The 24298-nt window shown below is 38.7% G+C and overlaps 1 protein-coding gene across 3 annotated transcripts in view; it reads left to right on the forward strand.

Annotated features, from left to right (window-relative positions):
• Positions 1 to 24298, forward strand: part of tbc1d22a (TBC1 domain family, member 22a) — a 365228-nt gene that overhangs the window by 234398 nt on the left and 106532 nt on the right. For all 3 annotated transcript variants that reach the window (XM_072562565.1, XM_072562566.1, XM_072562567.1), the window contains one exon: positions 20559 to 20686. In XM_072562565.1, coding sequence (XP_072418666.1) covers positions 20559 to 20686 — 128 coding nt within the window. The remainder of the gene's footprint in view (positions 1 to 20558; positions 20687 to 24298) is intronic.

Consider the following 24298-nt stretch of genomic DNA (forward strand, 5'->3'; position numbering starts at 1 on the left):
CCTTTGCTAATGTGAGTGCATAACAGACCACTTCATCCTGGCCAAATATTTTTTGTGACTTTGAAGAAACAAATTGTTAGAGAAAGGTAACATTTCTCCCTCTCTTTTGTGATGTGCTAGTTTAGACCTCTTTGAATAGCGGCAAGACTGACCAGGGCCGCCCATAGCACAATTGAAATCAAATGGCATAAAACACCTTGACGGGGTAAAGACCATTGAGACTTGTCATGTAAACAAACTGTCCGATCTTCTTGATGCAGTTGACCATTGCGACAGTCATTCTTGGTAATGTTCCATGCATTGAAGGAATCAGTCTCTTGGCACGCAAGAATATTGTTTTGGCATAAATGGTCGACAATCTGTGGTTGCTCAGGATCACACTGGAAAATCATCCCTTCTTGAGCACTTATGCCGTTGACAATGAGTCAACATAATAGGGTAAGTGCGATCTTCATCATCTCCCACCTTGCAAGGGGCTCGTTTGATGACCTTGCAATGATGAAGGTGCCCAGCGACCTTATCAGCAGTAGGGGTGGTGAGGAGAACCTGGAAGGGTCCCGCTCAGCGAGGTTGGAGAGCATGGCGTGTCTGTTGTAATAGAGTATAAACAATTCCCTCCTTGCCTAAGTGTGTACAAGATGCACATAATCAACTAAAAGAGGCAGCAGCAAAGAAGGAAAACAAACATGTCCAGCAGGGCTCACCTACATTTTGGTTTGAGTATTGAAGGAGTGCCCAATTTGAGGTCATAGTTTGTGCTTTTCAGCCAGGGACTTTTCCTTTGATTTCTGTACCTTACACAGGCCTGGCATACCTATCCCCATATTGTCTGTATCTGAGTTTTGCTGGGGCTCAATGGGACAAGAAGTTTGGGGTGTAAGTGCCTGCCTGGCAGCAGCATTCACCTGCCCAGTACTTTGGAAACTATAAGCAGCATCAGCATGAGCCGAACATTTTGATAACTGCCAGATTGATTGGAAAAAAAAACAGCATTACCAAAACGCCGTCCCATGGGGGTTAAAAATCCTCTATGTTCTCACGAGGCTCCAAAATCGTGGGTCACACCAAAAGCACAACAAAGAGTCAGTATGTATTAGCAGATTTTCCTTTTGCTAGGACGCAAGCATGTCGATTCCCTACATTAGCTCCAAGGTAACATGAAAGACAAATCACTCCCCAGTGGCCACATTTCCATAGTGTAAGCAAGGGCCAGCCATTTGTCCCTGGGGGAATTTTGCAGTCCTGTTCCCAGTCTCAAAGGTGTAATACTGGGGCCTGCCTGTCCCCATTTCCAGGGTCCCCTTGGGAAAAGGTTGCTCAGCAGTGGTCTCTGGGTGGGCATCTGAGGTAGGTTCCTCCCCCAGTGGGTATCCTGGTCTCAGTCAACACTATCAGAGCTGCGTATGGCATTTGGGATTGCAAGGGTGCTGGATATAATCAGTTTTACCTGTAACTTGGGTCGTGGTTCAGTCTGATTCTGGCCATCCCAATAGAAAGCCACCGATCATCTCATTTATGACTGGAAATTCCTGGACTAGTTCATTTTGTTTGTCTGGATCATGCCAGTGCCACCAGGAGGAAAACATTGCAAAAGCATAGGGTTAAACAAAGATGAATCAGCTTCTCGTTTTTTTTTTCAATTATATACCACTTCCATTAGACAGACAGCCCCATATTTCAGTCTTGTAGCACAAGCCATTTGTATTCATGCTACTCCCAGAATTTTGCTGCATTTACATCTGTATCACCCTTGGACATATTGAGCAAATTGGGCCGGTTTGTTCTTGCAGTCAGGGCCGTGCTTTATCAGCAATACTCTGATTCTTGGGATGGGCTCTGGTTTAGGAAGGTGTACCCCCATATCGGCTGGGAAGACTAGATGCTTCATTTTCAAAAGGAGGAAAGGTTTGTAATAAGGGTTGGGGGGTGGGGGGGGGGTCGTGCTGGGGACAATCGGGAGATGTTCGGGGCTCGGCGGGTATTCATGAATAAAATCCCCATCTCAAATAGGGTCGGGATGCCTGACATAAGCTTGGAATTCTGAGTAGAATCTAGGTTCTTTATTTTACGGCGTTGTTGCTTTAACCTTGTTTGTATATTCCTCAGCCTTAATAGCCTTACACCGTTTCTCATGTCCCTTTTATTTTTTTCATCTCATGTCCTTTTTTTTTCATCTAACCATTCACAGTCAGCTATGAACATCTCCCAGCTTTGAGGAGTTCTGTCTGTTATACATACCTCTATCCCTCAATCACATGTAGACTTCCTTCATCTGGCCAGTAAGGTATCTTTAGTTAGCAACGAATTAATGCAGCCATGCTTCAAATTAACCATGAGGCAATGAGACAGGACACTAACAATGTGTTAAGCAATAAAACCAAGCAGTCCTGCTAATGAATTCTGATTTTGTGATTCAGGGCTAATACAATTGATTATATATAAACAAAATAAATGTAATTCAGAGGTGGAAACTGAACAAGTGCCTAAGACATTTTAAAAGTCATCAATATAAACTAGAAATTCATTTATTCAGTATCCAATATTTAAATGTAAAATGTATACAGTTTCCAACTCTGAAATCCTGGTATAATTACCTGGTTCTAGTCCCTTTACCTAACTACCAGATTAGGTTCCTTAAGCAGTTTCTGACCAGTCATTGCTCATTTACAATGCTATAGACTGTGAAATTACTGTAGCTGCCTTAAAAGGTCTTGTCCACTCAGATGATAACAGAAAAACTTCTGTGCACAAATAATGGCCGAATCCAAAGACACCGATATTAGCAATAGGATGTTAATTTTGTTACATGATTTATCACAATATAATGTTGAATTGAAACTTCAATTGTCATTGAGGGAGAAGAATTAATATAAAAGAAGGCTACGACTAGGCACACCATAATTACCAATGAAACACAGCAGTCTTAAAATTAAGTGAAAACAAATGAGTCTGAAACAAACAAGTAAATCGGCTAGTATCATTTTCTGAAAACAATGCTGTTGGTTTGGGATATTTTGGATCTATCTTTATACTTTCAGTTTTACAAAATTTAACTAAATTAAATAAGTTCATGCAATTCCTCCACTTAAATGTTAAAGTCTGAAGTGTTATTCCTCTATGTTAGGTTTAGATTATAACAAATTGAGCAGCGACCTGCTCTCATCCTGCAACAGAATGATTCTGTACCTGACTCCCAGATTTGGTGCTACTGTTTTGCTTCCTTCAGTCAATTCTTTCATTAGTACAACATGTAGGGGTGAGAAGGGTAAAAATGATCTTTGGCAGGAGCATGAAATAATGGGGAATTTGAGAGCAAGTTTATACTGATGTCAAATGGTGCAGAATCGAAGAAGACTTTTTATTAAAATATTATAATGTTGTCTTTCTGCATATTAAATTGATTTGAAATTAAATAAGATTGGCTTTCATAGAAGCATAAAAGCGACTGGTTAGAAATTGACAGTAGGGTAGTCGTGGCGAGTAAGAAGAACAGGGGTTAATATTTCATTTCATAATCACTGACAGATCCCTAGTCTTAAAAGGAAATCATGTTAAATTCCCAAAATGCAAATCATATTCAAAACAGCCCTGAATCTCAAGCTCCAGGGAACAAGACACACACATTCAATCACCGTATTCAAGCAAATGTGCATTCAAACCGGATCTCAGAGTTAAACTTTCTGCAAGCTGCAGGGAATCATCTCTCTCGCACCCTCTCTTTCTCACACTTGCTGTCTCGCACTCACTCTCTCTCTCTTTCAGTCACACTCTCACACATTTTAAGGGTAATGAGGCACTCACATTCCAAAAGTCAAAGTTAGGGAGTTTAGCCTCATAAATCCTGGCTGTGGCACATAGCTGCTTAACTAATTATGCGAGAATTATATCACTGGCCAGCTTTCTTCTTTTAACGTGACAAAAACAGCAACCACCCTCCATGTTTCATAAACAAAGGACAAACGCCAAAACAAGCAGAACAAAACCAAAGCAGACAAACAAGACAAAGCGGCAAAGCAAGGCACGCCAAGCTGAACAGATACAACAGAGAAGATAATCTCGACCTATAACTTTCACTAATCAAAAACCCGACAATGAACAACAGGACGAATGATTTCTGCAAAACATTCTCGACTTTCTAGAACCCTGACAGTCTCGTTATAATATATCACGATACTTGTTTGTTTTGTCTTTCACGGAATAATTTGGAAATCAATTTAGACAACGCCAATTTGACCAAATTTGAGTCCCCAACTTATTTCAAGTACTTCCCTATGCAGGTCCCCGACCTGTTAGTGGGGTTCCCAACTTCTATTTTTTTTAAAGAGTCCCTGACTTTATCCGGATTCCCAATCCGCAGGTGCCTGACCTGTTTGTGGGAGTCCCCAACTCCTTTTCTAACCTTTTCTGAATGAATTCTTACCAAGGCTGATCTTTTCCGTGCTGAACTGAGATGATAAACAGCGAGGGGTCGAGTTAACCACTCCTTGAATGAGAGGAAAACCAAACGGAGATACTCACATCTGTCCGGCCGATTCCTCTGCTCTCAGTAGTGGAGGACTCGAGACTCTTACACCACTGCCCACAATCTTTCCGTACCAAGTCTGACTCATGGCATCAGATGAAGATCTGGACACCCACCTAGGAGGAGCGGAGTGGGGGCTTCTCTGTTCTGTGATCAGTCAATAAGCACTCACAATCAGTCTGCTTCTTTTAGACTTCATTCTTTATTTCTTCATATGGCTGGCTACAAAGCATCCGGAAGCACAGAGGTTGTGTACATCCGTATTCCTCTGAGGAGCTGCACACATGGCTCAAAGCAAAGACATTTTTTTACTTTTGCAAAAGAAAGGTACTATGATCGCATAGTACATTTAGACAATTACCAATCAATACACGATATTGCTTTATTTGACATTTACCTGGTCCACTGATATTTCCTGGGAACTAACTTTGTTTTGCAAATCTCACTAACTGAGCTTTTGCACTTGCATCTGAGGGTGAGTTAGGATGGCCAGTAATGTCTTATCTAATCGAGCTACTTCTATTCTGTAAAGGGAGCATTGTCTGCTAATCTCTATTGAAGCAGCCTGTGGTTAGTCAATTACGCAGCTATAGCAGAGTTGTTGATTTGCAGCCTCAAAGCCATTTTGTCATGTTATTTACATCGAGAAGCCATTTTATTGCCCAGCTAAGTTATTAAGAACATTTGTTAAATGGGTGTTCCTGATGACAACTAGTTAGCTCAGCCTGTATTCAGGTTTCAGATCCTCAAGTTGAGCAAAATGGTTTTGGTTTTTACAGTGAGCAGTACTGCAGTAAATTCTACAGCTGCTTTCAGTGTGTAAGTAAAGCATCAGTCTGGTAAAAGTCAGAAGTTACAGGACACTAGGTTATAGTCCAATAGGTTTATTTAATGTCTGAAGCTTTTGGAGCACTACTCCTTTGTCAGGTGACTTGGGATTTCCTGTTGGATTACAACTTGCTGTCGTGTGACTTCTGAATTCATCCGCTCAGTCCAACACTGGCATCTCCACATCAGTCTGGTAAAAGTATATGTTATTAGGCAACCAAATGTCTTCTAATCCATATGCATAATTTTTAATTAAAATGGCTAGAATGAATTGCAATTTGTGATCTTAGAGAAGTTTTAATAACACAAAGGTATTAAAACTTATAGAATGTGATCATGTGAAAAATATTTCTGGTATATTGTACAACAAAGTGGATCATTCACGTTTGATTCCTTACGTGATAAGAAAAAAATAGCAACTTTTCTAAATAATTTAACAGTGGGGATGTGAAGTAAAAAATTCAATTGTATTAGCTATTAACATATATGAGAAATGATTGCAAATGTGACATTTGCATTAACCAACCCATGCTGGAATAATGCTTAATCTCACAATCCATGCTACAAAACACTAGCCTGTTATCAATAAACCACTCATCACCTTGTACTCAGATTTGAATTGCTTTCTGGTGGAGACATATTTTAAGATAGTGTTTTTATTGAAGGATTTTAAAAGTGAAAATGTAAATTGACTAACTGGTTTAGGGAAATAAATTCTGATTGTAATGTGTGTCAAACTTGAAGGTGAGGGCACAAGCTTTAACTTTGAGTTGAAGAGCAGGGGGAGAGATGAGATCAACAAGTTACGGATTGCTGAGCAAGCAGGAAATGGTCTCATGGGTATGGTGTGGGCAGAATGCAGGAATGGAGATTGCCTATGCGAACATTGAGAAAATCAAGTTACAGGAAATAAACCATATGCTGTTTGTGTTTAGATGAAGTTTGATTGAGCATTGCAGATGTTCCAAAGGGTAACTCAAGCGATTTCACTAATACATTTGAATATGGAATTTACAACTCAACTGCAGGATGATCAAACTTTGCACAGCTGAGCCACAAAATAAGGAATGTTTAGGCAGAGAATTACATGAATGGGATAAAAATGAGTCCAATCGTGCACACAATTTATCTGGCTAAAGTCATGTTGTACCAAATGCAGGCAGTCCCTTGTAATGAGACATGAGGGGAGAATTGTTGAAGAGAATGATTTGATGGATCTTGTCAATAACCATGCAAAGCTTGTTGAGAATGCGGCTGCTCATTGCAATGTCCTTTTTGTCTCAAAGTAATTCAGCACCCTTGATACAGTGGTAGGCACAGGATTGAAAGGCTTTGGACAAGGCATTTGTCATGAACTAAGAATTGAATTGGGAAATCAGAGTAGACAAATGGAATAGTGGTATACTGTAAATCCTCACCTAATGTTGTGGTTACGTTCCTGAATATCATGACTTTAAATGAAATAATTTTAAATGAATCATAGGTTCCATTGAGAATTGATGGTAAGTTCAGAATCAGAATCCTTCAAACATTTTTGCCATAAAAGAAAGTTAAAATATATAGCACAGTGCATTGTAGTTGACATAACAAGAATGAATCACATAATATGAACTAAATACAGTGCAGTATTTCAAAAATAAACTGATGTGTATTTTTAGATTGACTAAGCTCGCTCCAATCCCTGCAAAGATCCCTCAACAAAATAATTCTGGCCACTAGATAGGGCACTTCCGAATGAGTTTGAAGTCACAGCTCAAAGAAGGAAATTCCTTAACTGGCAAAGGGAATTGCTTCTGATAAAAACAAAGGGGGACAAGGCCAGGCTGAGGGGCGGATAAGCTGCAAGGCACGACCAGGATAAGGGCAGAGAGAAATGATGCCAGATGAAAGCCAAGTTCATAGAAGGAAGCAAATGGAGAGTGTAAACAACTCTGGGAGGCATGGCCATTGTGGAGGGTCAATGGCTTTAAGTTGGGACAATGAACAAACTGAGAGGGAACAGGCCTTAAAACTAAAATAATGTTAAAACAAAATGACATTCAGCAGGTAGTGAAGCAAGGGCTTGCTGTGTTTTTCAACACAGACTATTGATGTTTGAAAGAGGGAGTGAAGGCATCCGAAAAAAGAAAGCTATTTGTAATGTTAGAAATTAGAGAGCAGGAAAATAATCAGTTAAGCAGTCAAAACTTGGATAGTGTGTTCTACAATTGGGGAAGAGGTCAATATTATGAAACGTCATTTTTGAAAATTAACAAATCACAAAAAAATTGATCTTCTTTTTCTTTAAAAGTAAAGCACAAAAATGTTTTAAATTTACAGTTTATGACAAGCTACTGAGCAATGCCTCAATGAACCTAATTCTGATTGTTAGCCTGAAACTAAATTGTAATTGCATTTGTTAGAGTTTAAGATAACTGACATAACAGCACTTGGAAGGTGATTAATTATTTTGAAAAAGATGCTCTCACACACAGCTTTAATGTTGAAGCATAAGGCAACCCAAAGCTCAAACTCCCACAATGCCCTTTTCTCCACCTTCTCTGTCCTTCTCCCTCCCACTATTCCCATATTCTGATAACCTATTCTGATAAACAGCAAGTCCTTGCTTCACTTTTTGATTTTGTATATGGTCAACACTTTCAAAAAATAATCTTAGAAAAATCCTTGTGATTGTTTCAGTTTTCGTAAAGCTTATTTTAGTTTGTCTAAATATTGTTGAACAATTATAAAAGCTATGTAGAGCAAGTGAATGAATGAATGGTTTCTAAAGGGGAATGGAAATCAAATGGTTATCCTCCGTAATTATTTTGTCCATCCTAAAACTTTTACTGAAACAAGGCAAAAGATGGGATGTTGCAATTACATAATGCATTAATTTAACACTTGATATCTCTGTGGTTGCTGCTTATTAACACCCCTGCATGTGGAGAGCAATTACAATTTTCTATTATGAAGTTCTGTAACCAGCTGTTTAAAAAAAAGGCTAAAGTCCTCAGTATACAGAATTTAGTAAAACAATGAGAACCAAAAAACCCAGAATGTATCATCAAAATCATAATTAAATCCAGATATTGGTATAATTCATAACAATTAAAACAGTTGTACTAATGCATGAAACAAATTTTGTCAGCTCCCAACACAATAATGCCCAGATATTTCAGAATATCATACCAAATTAAAACAAAGTATTGCCAATGTTCTTTTTGTTAATGATACATACTTTGGTTTCAACTCATGCTTTGATGATCACAAAATCATTTCACTCTGGAAAGATAATTTGTTGTCATTCGTAGAATATCCTACACTACAAATCACTGCACACTCTAATCCAATTTTAGGACGATAACACTACTATGTATAAGTGCTGATTATATTAACACTGGTTAGTTTGCATGGTCTTTGCATTTTATTCCTGAAGAAGGGCTTATGTCTGAAACGTCGATTCTCCTGTTCCTTTGATGCTGCCTGACCTGCTGCGCTTTTCCAGCAACACATTTTTAAACTCTGATCGCCAGCATCTGCAGTCCTCATTTTCTCCTAGTTTGCATGGTCCCCTGATATTCAGGCGACTCCTGTAAATCTGCATATCTTCTGAGGCAAAGATGTTGAAGCTTTTAACTTTGTGGATCACCTTTTTTATGAAGGGAAATTTCTTTCTGTCTGACAGTTTTTGAGTGAAATACGATAATGATGATGTATGTAAAGAAACTAATAAAGAAACAATAAATGTCATTATTGTTTTCTGATCATTCATGCTATTTTGTGTTATCTCTATTCAGTTAAGTAGCTAAAATAAACATCAGTGCTAGGTTTAAAGGTGTATCATGGTCACAAATGGTTTTGTAAATTTGAATATATTTCTGACATTAAATATATATAAGAACTGACCAACATAGGTAGAACTGAGACAAATATGTCTTAATTTTTGCCTTCAAGGTGACGATTCTCCACAAAGTAGCATTTTGTGATCACGGTTAGATGTCATACTCCTTGTGAATACAGATTTTCGAAATCAAACTGTTCAAAGATACTCTTATACAACACTGAAGCAGATGGGACTTCAACCTGGTCTCCTGGCTCCATGTATACAGTCTTTGACTCTGCAGAGATGGAATGACTTTTGTAGAATTGTCATCTGCCAGAATTTATTTCTCATAGTCATGTGAAATTCATATTTGCAAATCGCAAAGTAAAATGCATTTCGAATGCATTTATACTGCCATTTTGATCTTGCAGGTAAATTTTCATAGTTTAATAAGGACAATAAACAGTTTTGGCATTTTATTGTTAATTATAATGCCAACACCTGCCAAATTTGATTAATTTAATGCATGATAGTTGAACATTTGATGGTAGAAATTATTTGTAATATTTAGGAATCCCCTGTGTAATTAGAAATGTAATGAAAACTCTTTGATTGTTATTCATAATCTTTTAAGTTGATGCATTTTAATTCAGACTTAAAATCACTGGAAGCTCATTAATTGCAAGTTTAAGCACTGCCTTGTTTGCAAGTGTATGTTAGAATTTGTCAGATTTTACAACTGTTTTCTGTAATTTTTGTTGCCAAACTGCTGCTGTGACATTTTACTGCAATCATTTTAAGGCTAAAAGTGATACTTGTAACAACTTGTTTCTGAGCCATAATGCACATCTTTATCTTGGCTTCTTGTGCACTGGTAATATCCCTACCACTGTGCCAGGAGACCCAGGTTCACATTCCACCTGCTTCAGCTTTGTGAAAATGAAGATTAGAAAATTAGATGTACGTATGTTAATCTTTATCGAGATGGTCAATTTGAGTTATGATCTGTTTTATCAGAGCAAGAGCATCTTTTGTTTTCTGTAGAAGTTGATTCACCTTGTTGGCATTTTTAGAAATGGAAACAGAATTCTCAGTTTAATTCTCCCTATCTAGGATTTTATTATCAGACTGTAATATTTATAAACTAGATGGCTAGGGCACTTTGTTTATTAGCAGAACATTGATACTTCTTGGCTGGAACGGAAAAATAGCTGCAAAGCATGCTTTGCAAATTTGTTTTTTCTTGAAATGAGAATTAATTAAAAGCAGTGCAATATTCACAGATTACTACAATCTAATCAAGTTTGCTAGTTGTGTTTTACTCAAAGGTGTAAAGGAAATTAATCCGAAACAAGTCTGGATTGAAATGTTCCTTTGAGTTCTATATCTAGTTTCTTGATGACTGTGTCTTATTGATAACTTTCAGTTTTGCTGTTCTCCACAAGTGGGAACATTTTCTCTGTGGCTAGTCTATCAAAATATTTCATTACTTTAAAGCCTTTGTGTTCACTCTGCAACATTTTTGAGTGTCGAGAGCTCAAGCATGTTCATGATTTCCTGAGAGATATAAGCTTGCAGTTTTGGTATCACCTTAGTTTTCCATTATACTTTGCACAATCTATCTTTTTTATTCATAGCAGTAATAACCGAACGCAATACTCTGAAGTAATCTGACCAGAATTCAATTAAAATTTAGAAGAAATTTTCTCATTTTCAGATCTTTTGTTCTGGAACTAAATCCGAGTGCTTGGTGTGCTTTTGTTACAGCCGTATCCACCCAAGCCAAAATTTTCAGTGATTTATTTATATTTTCACATCCTTAACATTCCTGTCCCTTTGAGATTCATATTCTTTCATATTTTTCTCACTAAACTGTGTCTCACACTTGATTGTATTAAAATAGATTTGACAATTCTATTCTTATTCCTCAATTTTATTTGATATTCATTGAAGTTCAAGGTGTTGACTATTTCTTCTCCTCTGTCAATCTCTCAAGTTGCAGGTATGAACAAATTTAGAATTTGCTTTTTGAATTCCAAAGTCTAAATCATTTGTCTAAGTTGTCAAGAATAATTGTTTTAGCTTGTGGGTACCAACTTTCTCTCACTCCTACCATTTGTCCCTAGTCTCTGGTTCATTTTTCAGCCAGCTCACTATCCATTCTGATTGTCACCAAGTCAGCTTGCTCTAACTTAAATAATTCATGCACTATTTGGAAATGTAGATATTTTGCATCTACTGGATTGCCCTATCTACTGTCTATGAATTCAGTAAAGTTGGTCAAGCAAATCTTTAACTTTTGAAACCTATGTTCACGGTTGATAGTTACATTAGGCCATAAGACACAGGAGCAGTAGTAGGCCATTCAGCCGATAGAGTCTGATCCATCATTTAATGAGATCATGGCCAATCTGATAACTGTCATCTCCACTTTTCTGTGGTTGTTGAGGTTGTTGACTTGCTTGCTGAGTTGGTAAATTTGTTTGCAGATGTTTTGTCACCATTCAGGGGAACATTATCAGTGCGCTTCTAGTGAAGCATTGATGTCTGTCCTGCTTGCTGTTTATGTGTCTGGGGTTGGTGGTGTCATGTCTGGTTTCGTTGCTGGTTCTGTTTCTTAGTGGTTGGCATATAGGGTCCAATCCTACATTTGTTAATGGAATTCCGGGTTGAGTGCTAGGCTGCCGGGCTTACAGGAATTCCCATGCATGTCTCTGTTAAGCTTGTCCTAGGATGGATTGGTGTCCACTTTTTTGCCTTCGGCGAGATATACATTGATTCCCTTACTGATTATAAATCTGTCTATCTCAGTCTTGAATATATTTCATGACCCAACCGCTGCTGTTAAGAATTCCATACGTTGGCTGCCCTCTGACAAAAATAGTATTTATGTGACCCCTTATTCTGACATTATGCCCTCGATTAAATGATGGATCAGACTCTATCGGCTGAATGGCCTACTTCTGCTCCTATGTCTAATGGCCTAATGTAATAATCAACAGTGAACATAGGTTTCAAAGTTTTACTTGACCAACTTCACTGAACTCCTCGACCGTAGATGCAAGATATCTACATTTCCAAAAGGTTTTCAGTGATCGTGGATAAACATGTCCACAACGGGAATCAACCTTCCTGCGTCTATCCTGACAAGTCACCTAAGAATCTTGTATGTTTCAATGGAGTTATCCTGCATTTTTCTATACTCCAATGAGTACAAGCCCAATCAACTCAACCTCTCCTCATAAGAAAGTCCTTCCATACTTGCTCTCAGCATAGTGAATCTTCTCTGGATTTCCTCCAATCCCAGTCTGCCTTTCCTTAGATATGAGACCCAAAATATTTCACCATGTTCTAGTTGTAGTCTGACTAGTGTCTTACATAATTTTAGGAAAATCTCCCTACTTTTATATTCCATTCCCTTTGAAATAAAGGCCAAAATTCAATTTATTTTCCTTCTATCCCAGTTAGCTTAGATGCTTGCTTTTTTCTTGATTCTGAGATGAGGGCTTTCAAATCCCTCTGTTCTGTAGCTTTCTGCAGTTTTTCTCCATTTAAATAATGTTCAACCCCTGTATTTTTCCGACAAAATTGCGTAACTTCTCAATGTTTATTTTTAAATTTGCACTTATTTTCTCAATAACTAGTACAAATGTAGCTGGTCGAAAGTTTGGGCATTATATCATTCTATCTATAGTTGGACCTGTACTGTCTCCCACCTGAAATCTTGGTATTGTGCTAGCTATTCATTAATCCCAATTTGAAATAAAAGGACTCAGAGTGAAATATTGAGAATCTTCTGGACAGCCAAATGGATAAATAATGGATTCTAGAGTTCATCTTGCTGTTAATGGGCATTGACTCTAGGTAGTGATATGAGGAAAGGTTGTGTAATATAGATATCTGATGCTTACAGAAGTGGCGAATATAAGGAAAAGATACGTTATGCAAGGCTCAGCTGCTGGAAAACATGCATGGAAAAATCCACGATGTTGTGAATGGACAATGTCATAATATGAGTCAAGATTAGAGTCGTGCTGGAAAAGCGGAGCAGGAAAATCGACGTTTCAGGCAAAAGTCCTTAATCAGGAATGGCTTTTGCCTGAAAAGTCGATTTTTCTGCTTCTCAGATGCTGCCTGACCTGCTATGCTTTTCCAGCACTACTCTAACCTCCAGCATCTGCAGTAACCCACTTTTGCCCATTGTCAAATATGAAACAAGCAATGAGAACAGAACTTGGTAGAGAAAATGTGTTCATTATGTCCAGTCCTCAGAACGAGAATACATGAAAATCAAGGCAATCACCTGGCACTACAGCTTTTTGAAGGTTTACTTATGCATGCTCATGCCGCCGCTGTTTCTTCTGTTGAAGGTATGCAGATGCATAGCTTTCAGAACTGAAATTTTAACTTATTTAAATTTGATTAGTTTATTTAATATAACAAAACATGAGAAGACATAATAAGGCAACACACATACATAATAGGAGGAGGTCCAACAAAAATGAATGTAAAAGGTTTACAGGATAGACTTTGAGTCAATCATGAAGTGTGGACAATGAAACATTATGGCCATTTCATACATGTTACTGGTACTGTTGATATTGGAACAGTTTATTTGAGGTTCTTGGCTTTGTACGTTGGTTAAGACTCTTTGTCCTGGTAACTTTAGATAGTAGCTCTCAGAGTAAAAGCTCATCTTTTCCTTTACCTGCAGTGCAGCGGCATTTAAATAGGTGTTCTAAGGCCTTTGACCCTCTCAGCATATTGATCCACATAATAAAATGTCAGCCTACAAAATACAGCTTGCTTTTAACCTCCATATCTGTGCATTCTTGAAGGACAATAACACAATAATGTATCCTACCCAGCCTGCTATCTTGGTCACAGTCTGAGCTACCAACAGAAGAAAGCAAGTTCAGTTTCTAGTGCACTTCCTTCCTTGAAACCTCTTTCACACCTCATCAGGTGTGACATTACAAAGTCTGTCTCTCTCCAGGCAGCCAATTAATTTACATCTGAGGAATTGAACATAAAAATAAGGATGTTATACTTTAATTGTAATCTTGAAATAGTGAGATCACATTTGAATACTGTGTGCATTGCAGTTTTCTTATTTAAGGATAGATGTAAATAGACTAGAGCTGGTTTACTTGACTGACACATTGAATGAGTGCATTGTCTTATGAGGATAACTTGGACAGGCTGAGCCTTTTTTTTACTGGAGTATGGATTAATGTGGGGTGACTTGAGTAAAGTGTATAAAATTCTTAAAGATCTTGAAATAAACCAAAAGGTGCTGGAGAAACTAAGGTATGGCAGCACCTGTAAGTTGAGAACCAATATCAACATTTCAAGTGCATATGAATCTTTGCAATGGATAAGATCCTGAAAAGCCATGTCAAAGTGGACTATTGGGATGTTTCTTCTTAGGGTTTAGTCCAGAACTAGGGTGCGAGGAACTAGGTTTAACATTTGGGGGGTTACCCTTTTGAAACTCTTTGAATATTTTGTCTGAGAGGCGTACAACTTTGGAATGTTGTCTTACTAGGTGGTGGAATTGAACTATTTTTAGGGCAGAGCTGGATAGGTTCTTGTTCGGCAAGGGTCGGGGAGGGGGTGAGGGATGGGGGTTGTGGGTGGTGGTAATCAGTTTATTGGTGTTGATGGAAATGTGGAATAATCAGTTTACTGTGATCTTAGTGGATGTCGAAGCAGGCTCAAGGCAGGTGGCTGATTCCTCCTAATTTGGATATTCAAATGAAAAGGTAGAAGTAAGATTGACAGTAATGATGAAGGAGACTATTATAGAGCAAGAGCGAATGGGTACCTCGAAAGGGTGAAGGTTCAGGTTAAGAGGCAATTCACGTGTCATTATGAGACGGATTAAATGGGGCAAACAAAGCCAGAGTAGTATGCAATGGGAAAAGTGTGCCTCGACAAAGTCAGGTTGATAATGCAATTGAGATAATGGGAATTTCAGAAAGATAGCCAAATAGAAAAGGAGAGCTAAAGAGAGAGCCTGAGTAAAGTCAATAACTAATTTCAGTGAATTTCGTGCAATTCATCAAATATAGTAGTAAGAGTTTCATAAGATGAGGCAGATTCCAGGGTTTGATGCAACACCAATGAAGGAGCAGCAATGTATTTCTCAGTCAGTATGCAGGGTGATTTGGAAAGGAACCAGTGGAGGTGTAACCATGTACCTGCTGCCATTGCTGTAGTGTTCCAATGACACTTGACACAAGGATTGCCGAGTGTCTGAGCAAGACAATGATTTATTATACAAATATGCACACAGGAAGACAGTTCGTGAAGAGTATGTTTTCCTGTTCATTGTTATTTTGCACATTTATACGGTTTACATTTCTGTTGAGTACTCTGGCATCCTTACTGTCATATGACGACAAGTTAACTAAAACTTTGATACTACTTCGTAATTTTGTGCATAACTAGATGTGTTTCTGGTCAACACAGGTCATATTCTTTGTAAGGCTGATTAGTTTCTCTGTGTTGTACATTCTGTAATGATCATGCCTCAACTGTGCTTTCATTCTGTTCATTGACAGTAGTTGTTTTGCAATGAGATTAAAAGATTTCCTGCTTCACAGACATGACAAAGGTCCTGTCTTCCTTTGTCATTTTAAACAGATTTCTGTTTTGTGTTAAATCCAGTATGTGGATGTACCTGCTGGAGAAGGTGCAAAACTTGACCTACTCTTGGGAAATAAGGCAGGGCAGGTGACTGAGGTGTCAGTGGGGGAGCACTTTGGGGCCAGTGACCATAATTCTATTAGTTTTAAAATTGTGATGGAAAAGGATAGACTTGATCTAAAAGTTGAAGTTCTAATTTGGAGAGAGACCAATTTTGACAGTATTCGGCAGAACTTTCAAAAGCTGACTGGGGGCAGATGTTCGCATGTAAAGGGATGGCTGGAAAATGGGAAGCCTTCAGAATTGAGATAATGAGAATCCAGAGAAAGTATATTCCTGTTAGGGTGAAAGGTAAGGCTGGTAAGTGTAGGGAATACTGGATGACTAAAGAAATTGAGGGTTTGGTTAAGAAAAAGAGGGAAGCCCATGTCAGGTATAGACAGGATAGATCAAGTGAATCCTTAGAGTATAAAGGCAGTAGGAGTATACATAAGAGGGAAATAGGGAGGGCAAAAGGGACATGAGATAGCTTTGGCAAATAGAGTCAAAGAGAATCCAAAAGGTTTTTATAAATACTTTAATGACAGAAGGGTAAATAGGGAGAAAAGAGAGACCCTCAAAGATCAGCAAGATGGCCTTTGTGTGGAGCCACAGGAGATGGGGGAGATACGAAATGAGAATGTCGCATCAGTGTTTACTGTGGAAAAGGACAGGGAAGATATAGAATTTAGGGAAGTAGATGGTGACATCTTGAAAAATGTCCATATTACAAAGGAGGAAGTGCTGGATGTCTTGAAATGCATAGAAGTGGACAAATCACCAGGACCTGATCAGGTGTACCCGAGAACTCTGTGGGAAGCTAGACAAGTGATTGCTGGACCTAAGGGATATTTGTATCATTGACAGTCACAAGTGAGGTGCCAGAAGACCGGAGGTTGGCTAACGTGGTGCCACTGTTTAAGAAAGGTGGTAAGGACAAGCCAGGGAACTATAGACCGGCGAACCTGACCGGTGGTGGGCAAGTTGAATCCTGAGGGATGGGTATACATGTATTTGGAAAGGCAAGGACTGATTAGGGATAGTCAACATGGCTTTGTGCTTGGGAAATCATGTCTCACAAACTTGATTGAGTTATTTGAAGAAGTAACAAAGAGGGTTGATGAGGGAAGAATGGTAGATGTGATCTATATGGACATTCGACAAGGTTCAACGTAAGGCGTTTGACAAGGTTCCCCTTGGGAGACTGTTTAGCAAAGGTTAGATCTCATGGAATACAGAGAGAACTAGCCATTTGGATACGGAACTGGCTCAAAGGTAGAAGACAGAGGGTGGTGATGGAGGATTGTTTTCCAGATTGAAGGCCTCTGACCTTGGGAGTGCCACAAGGATTGGTGCTGGGTCCATTACTTTTCATCATTTATATAAATGATTTGGGTGCAAGCTTAAGAGATACAGTTAGTAAGTTTGCAGATGGCACCAAAATTGGAGGTGGAGTGGACAGCGAAGAAGGTCACCTCAGATTACAATGGGATCTTTATCAGATGGGCCAATGGGCTGAGGAGTGGCAGCTGGAGTTTCATTTATATAAATGCGATGTGCTGCATTTTGGGCAAGCAAATCTTAGCAGGACTTATACACTTAATGGTAAGGTCCTAAGGAGTGTTGCTGAACAAAGAGACCTTGGAGTGCAGGTTCTTGGCTTCTTGAAAGTGGAGTCACAGGTAGATAGGATAGTGAAGAAGGCATTTGGTATGCTTTCCTTTATTGGTCAGAGTATTGAGTACAGGAGTTGGGAGGTCATGTTGCAGCTGTACAGGACATTAGTTAGACCACTTTTCGAATATTGCGTGCAATTCTGGTCACCTTCCAATCAGAAAGATTTTGTGAAACTTGAAACGATTCAGAAAAGATTTACAAGGATGTTTCCAGGGTTGGAGGAATTGAGCTATATGGGGAGGTTGAATAGGCTGAAGCTGCTTTCCCTGGAGCGTCGGATGATGAGGGGTGACCTCATAGAGGTTGATAAAATCATGAGGGACATGGATAGGGTAAATAAACAAAGTATCTTCCCTGGGGTTAGGGAGTCCAGAATTGGAGGGCATATGTTTAGGGTGAGAGAGGAAAGATATAAAAGAGACTTAAGGGGCAGCTTTTTCACATAGAGTGGTGCCTGTATGGAAAGGGTTGCCAGAGGATGTGGTGGAGGTTGGTACAATTGCAACATTTAAAAGGCATCTGGATGGGTATATGAATAGGAAGGATTGGAGGGATATGGTCTGGGTGCTGGCAGGTGGGGCTAGATTGGGTTGTGATATCTGGTCGGCATGGATGAGTTGGACCGAAGGGTCTGTTTCTGTGCTTTACATCTCTATGACGTTAAATGCAAAATACTGCAGATGCTGAGAATCTGAAACAAACCAAAGAATGCTGGAGAGACTCAACAGATCTGACAACATCTGGGGAGAGAGAATTAGATTTAATATTTTGAGTCCTGTCTGACAGTTCTCATACCGGACTTGAAATATCTCTAGATACCAATCATTTCAGCCCCTTTGCTGCCTGCATTCAGGAACCATCTTGTTCTTCCTGTTCACATTTTCCACTTTCTTTTGCCAGCCCCTGCTTCAGAGTGTTTGTTACCCCCCCATCTTGTATTCTGTGATCCTGCTTTTGTTGGATACCCGTTATGATCTATTGGATTCAATGATGCTCCTCCTGGGACCCAGCATCTCACTTTGGAACCCAGCAAATCTGCTCTGGAATCAAATTCAGGCTTTAAATTGAAAATTCCAATTTTTGAAGCTGGCCTCAAACCTACCAACAATTTCTTTTGAGGAAAGGTTGGTGACTTATCTGAAGGGGAATTCACAACAGATGTAAGATTTTGGAGTTCACTTTCACTTCAGTTGTAAAATCTATTTGAATTACAATTCTAGATGTCTTTAATTACTGTTTCATAATATCTCAGGAGCAGGTGGGACTTGAACCCAGACTTTCTTATCCAGAGGGACCACAGGAGTCCTCAAATTAAACTGCAAACTTGTGTTTAAGAGAGAGAATGACATGTTCAATAGACCTGATTAGTTATCAGGACCCGTTCTAGGTACAAATATACTTTCACAAGTTTTACAGAATTTATTGAGTTTATCGTAATCAGTCAGACAGAAATGATAGTTAATGAGTTAGTGGTTGCAGTCTATCCATATTAGCAAGCCAGTTTGTAACAGTGGTTTGACTGGGCACCTGTCTTCTGGTGTGTTGATTTCATGTCTTCAGATGATCTTGTCATGCCTTGAACCACCAAAACCCAGGCATCATTGATCCTTGCTAGCCAATACGTGCCACCTCCCTGCCCCATTCCCCCATGCATGAGCAAACACATCCTGAACTCTAATTATCCCTTGTTACTGTCTCCTCATTCATTCTTTTGCATGCCAATCGCTTTGTGAGATTGTCCCTTTTATAACAGCTTGCTCTTCTTCCTTCTTTATTCGACAGACCTGAAGGTAAGATGGTACCCTTGAATAATTACTCTGTCTGCTTTGAGTAATGTATGTCTTGTCACCCCTTAATCAACAATCATCCTAAACGTCCTGACTTATATACTTATTGACAAATATATCAATTTTCTTCAACCTTAAGATCCACGTGTGATTCCACAATGTATTGCAACTGAAAATAAAACTCAGGAAAATCGTATAAACTAATACAAATAAGCCTATTAATTTTTTAAATAACAAAAATGAACATTTTAAAGCATGTGTGGCTTTGGTCAACAATCTCTGTAGTTCAAAATCATTTTGCATTTGTCTCCCTAGGTTTAGATTAGCTTGAGCCTTAAACCAGCAATGAAGCAACACTGTTGATCTAGCCAGAAGTTTTTTCTTCTCCAGAGACTTTTTTTAACTAGCCACAATTAAGCAAAACATAATCTAATTCCTCACTTGCTCATTCAAGTCAAAATAATTAAGTGTTATAAAAAAATCTCTTAGTATTCTGTTTATGATGTAATTTCACTTTTTGCTCGGATAAAAAGCTGCACCATTGAGGGATTGTGTTTTTGACAAATGGCAGATCCATTGGCAGAGATTTCACCTATAAAGTACACAGTGTTATGCCTTAAGAGTATCTGTATTATTTAGTAGAGTTAAATATCCAATTACTCAAATTCAATCTAATATTTTGTCTGTGACACCTGGTCGTCCAGGTGCAAAACAAGAGCAGTTAATGCAGAGAGGACCAACAGCAGCTTTTCTGTACAAGTTCAAATAAGAGATAAATGCAGTCTGTGCAGTCTTCCTCAGATTCAGCACCTTGTTCCCTTAGGCAGACCTAATTCATCCCACTTTTGGTCTTTGTTAGATCTGCTCCATCCTCAGCACTAGAAGCTATGTGGGGCAATGCTGGCTTTGAAGTCACAGGCATTGACTTTCATGGGTAGGAAGTTTTGATTACTATCCAGTGATTCTTGGTGAAAGCTAACCATAGATATATGTTGTATTAAAATAAGAGAAAAACCAAGACACTACTTATATAATGCTTTTTACAATTTCCAGACATTTCAAACTGCTTTACAGCCACTGAAGTGTTTTTGAAGTGGAGTTGTTGAATATCTCATCTCTGTGCAATGAATAAATAAAACAATCTGTTTTAGTGCGTGAAACTTGCATTTGAGTATCATTTAATGCAGTGTATACATTTTAAGACTAATCTTTAGTGTGGAGCATGAAAAGTTTACCTTTTCCCTTACAGAACAAGTACATAAACACTTGCAACGATCAGAAGTTGAATACCTGCAGTTTGCTTTTCGATGGATGAATAACCTACTGATGAGGGAACTTCCCTTACGATGTACCATTAGGTTATGGGACACATACCAGGTGAGTTCTGATGGTCTATTAGCAGAACTAATTGCACACTCTTGTGAAAAATTGCTGATGCAAGTACCAATCCTTAAAATGCATTAATTCCACTAAGTATGCACTTCAAAATACTTGCAGTTACCCATATTGAACCTTTTGGATACTGATGTAGAATTCCGTGATCATTTTGTTGCACTTCACTATAAGAGATGTGATGAGAGAGTGGTTAACCCTTTCCAGTTGGTGATACCAATTTTGTGTCACTAGAAAGCATTTTAATTTATCATCCGTTCCATTTTATATTAATTCTGGTGTAAAATTTGGTAGACTGAGAAAGCAGTATCACCTTGAGGAAGTCATCTTGCACCACGCCAGCTTTACATTGCTATTTTATGACAGTAACTGGAACAAACTGAACTTTCAAAGGTTTCCAAGTAGGATTGTTTTAATTTCTAAACTTTACGTTGACAGAAAATTAACTGCCCTGTTAACTACTTGCTATTAATAAATTGCATCCGTCATTTGGATTCTAATGGGCTGCACTTCTCTCTTTGAAGAAAAGATGTGATGTGAAGCTGGCAATGTCATTTTCAGAATCAAGCTTATGTCATCCTAAACAAGTACATCTGCTAAACTCTTACTGGTTCTAGTATTTTATCATTGCCTGCTATATCTCTAAGATAACATAATAAATAAGAATATAGAATTTTATGTTGTTGTGCTTATAAATCTCCTGAAGTTTTGGATGCGAGATAAATTTATAGGTGGATGAGGAATGGCCTGAAGAATGAAGCATTCGATACTGGTTCGAGAAGCAATGCTGTGTGGTACTCTCCAGCTCACTCCAGCTTTCACATGAGCACTTACTTCAGGAGTGCAGTACAATTTGGTTGAATTGATCAATTTTGGCAGATTGGGAGTAAGGGACAAGTAAGTTTCTTTGAGGTAGTCAAGAAATTGCACATCAGCTGATTTATTTCAGACTAAATGAAATAAAGATTATTGCAAGCATTAATTAGAAATTAGAGGAAGGTTTAAGAGATGTAATTAGCTGCCGTGAATTACTCAAGGAGAAACTGGAAAACATCTGAAACTAAGAAGATGAAGTGTTAAGGAGATAGCATGTTGAACTGAAGAAGCAAAATCTCGAAGTATTAGAAATCCCAAACAAAATGGAGGAAGAACATTAGTAACCATATGTGGCTCATGTTTCTGTTGGCAGTTGCTTTAACCTTTTTCTATTCATGGAAAATAGACATGACTGGCAAGTTGAACATTTATTGCCCATCACTCACTGACCTTGAGAAACTGGTAGTGAGCCACTTTTTAAATTCACTCATGGGCTGTGGGTGGTGTTGGCTGGCTAGCAGTTATTGCCCATTCCTAGTTGCCCTTGATGAGGTGGTGCACAGCTGCCTTTTTGAACCACTGCAATCTACGTGAGACTTCACAGTGATTTAGTACAATTGAAATGGTTTGCTAGGCCATTTCATAGCACAGGGGAGAGTCAACTACATGTGTCTGGAGTCACGTCTCAGCCAAACCACGTGAGGAAAACAGATTTCCTTCCTTAAACGATATTACAGATGGATTTTTTTTCCCCCAACAATTGACAACGGCTTCATGGTCATTGGTAGTTTCTAATTTCCCAGTATGTTTTATTGAATTCAAATTCTACCATCTGCTGTGGCATGATTCGAGCTAGGCTCCCAGAATATTAGCTGAACTTTCCCAGAAGTTTCCTGAACGCATTCAATTGATGTAGTGAGAGATGGAGCCAGAGCAGTTAGATTGTTGCTGGATTGAAATCCAGAAACTGTGATTAAGCAATATATTTGCAAGTCAAGATGGTTTTCCTCTTGAAGGGTAACTTGTAAGTTAATTGCCTTTGTGTTTCTGGTTAATGACAGTTGTGACAGTGGAAAGTGCTATTGAGAGAGTTCTGGTGAGTTACAGTGGTGCATCTTGCAGATATTCCATTGCATCTACGTTGTTCCAGGAATGGAGGAGGGGATAATTCTATAAGGTGATGAATGAAGTGTGACTCAAACAAGCTGGATGTTGCAAAATTGTTGTTGGAGCTAAGCTCATCCAGCCAGGTGCACAGCATTTCATTACATTTTTGATGTGCCTTTTAGATGATGTAAAAAGCTTGGAGGAGACACGAAGCAAGTCACTTGTCATAGAATTCGCAGCCTCTGACCTGCTTTTGTGGGCACACACTGGATGTGCTGGTCCAATTCCATTGCTTCCTAATAGAGGACCTCCCCCCAAGGTGTTTACAGTAGATTCTTCAGCAAGAGAAGCCTGTGAAAATCAAGGAGATGTTTCCAAACTCTTGTTGGATATGATTATTAACTGTCACATCTGTGGCATAAAGGTTAATTACCATTATCTGCTCAAGTCTGATTGTTGTCTAGCATTTGGTGCATATGGACATGGACTGCTGCAGTGTTTCAAATGGTGCTGAGCATTGTGCATTTATCAGTGAACATGCTCAATTTGACCTTATGATGGAAGTTGATGAAGCAACTAAATATATTCTGAGAGTGAAATGATTGACATTCCTCCTAATTCCGATTGACATATATTTTACTAGGACTCCTTGAGCAGCTCTTTTAAATGCTGCCTTATCTTCAAGGACATTGTCTTTCACCTAATCTTCAAAATTCAGCTCTTTCTCCATGTTTGGTCTGAGGTGGTAATGATGTCCAGAGTCGAATGGCACTGGCTGAATCTAAACTGAGCACCAGTTAACAGGTTATTGCTGAATGATGATTTTGGATGTCTGGTCTAGGCAGACAAGTTGGACTGAAGCATCTGTTTTCTGTGCTGTGTGACTCTGAGGGTTGTTAGTTTCAATGACACTTTCCATCACTTTGTTCATGATTGAACATACACTGATAGGCTGTAATTAACCAGACTGGATTTGTCCTGCTTTTTGTGTAAATAGGCGATGCGTGGATAGTTTCCTCTGGGTAGATAGTTGTTTTGGAGCTATAATTGAAGAACTTAATGTGTGACATGGCTTATTATGGAACATAAATCTTAAACATTCCAATTGAGTTATTGGCAGGGCTAGTACTTTCAATTATTTTTGGTTTGCTTAATTTCTTATATGTGACACGAGCCTGTGATATTAGGGATGTCAGATGGAGGCCTTGATGGATTATCAACTCAGCACTTCTGGGCTAATGATGCTTGCTAATCTTCTGTCTGCTTCCTCAGTGCAGTTTATTTGTTTAATTGTCCTATACCATTAACAATTGCCTGCAGAAAGCTAATTTATCTGATTTGTTGATTGTGAACTTACTTTGATTTGTCGAAAGCATGTTTCTCCCTTGTCTAGAATGCATGTAGTCTGCTTTGGTTTCACCAGATTGGTACTTTAATCTGTGGTTATTCCTGATGCTGCTTCTGCCATATTGCTCTACCAAGTTTGGTCCGCTGGCTTAATTGTAATGGTAAAGTAAGGGGTATGCCAGGGTACGATGTTTCAGGTGTTCATAGGATATAGTTTGAGTTGGTGGCCAGCACTGTCTCATAGGTGCCCAGTTTAGAACTGTTAGATTTGTTCTCTACCTACTCTGTTTAGCATAGATCATAAGATAATTGACTGTGCCATTTGTG

The sequence above is a fragment of the Chiloscyllium punctatum genome, chromosome 44 (genome assembly GCF_047496795.1).
Source record: "Chiloscyllium punctatum isolate Juve2018m chromosome 44, sChiPun1.3, whole genome shotgun sequence".
NCBI classification, from domain to species: Eukaryota; Metazoa; Chordata; class Chondrichthyes; order Orectolobiformes; family Hemiscylliidae; genus Chiloscyllium; species Chiloscyllium punctatum.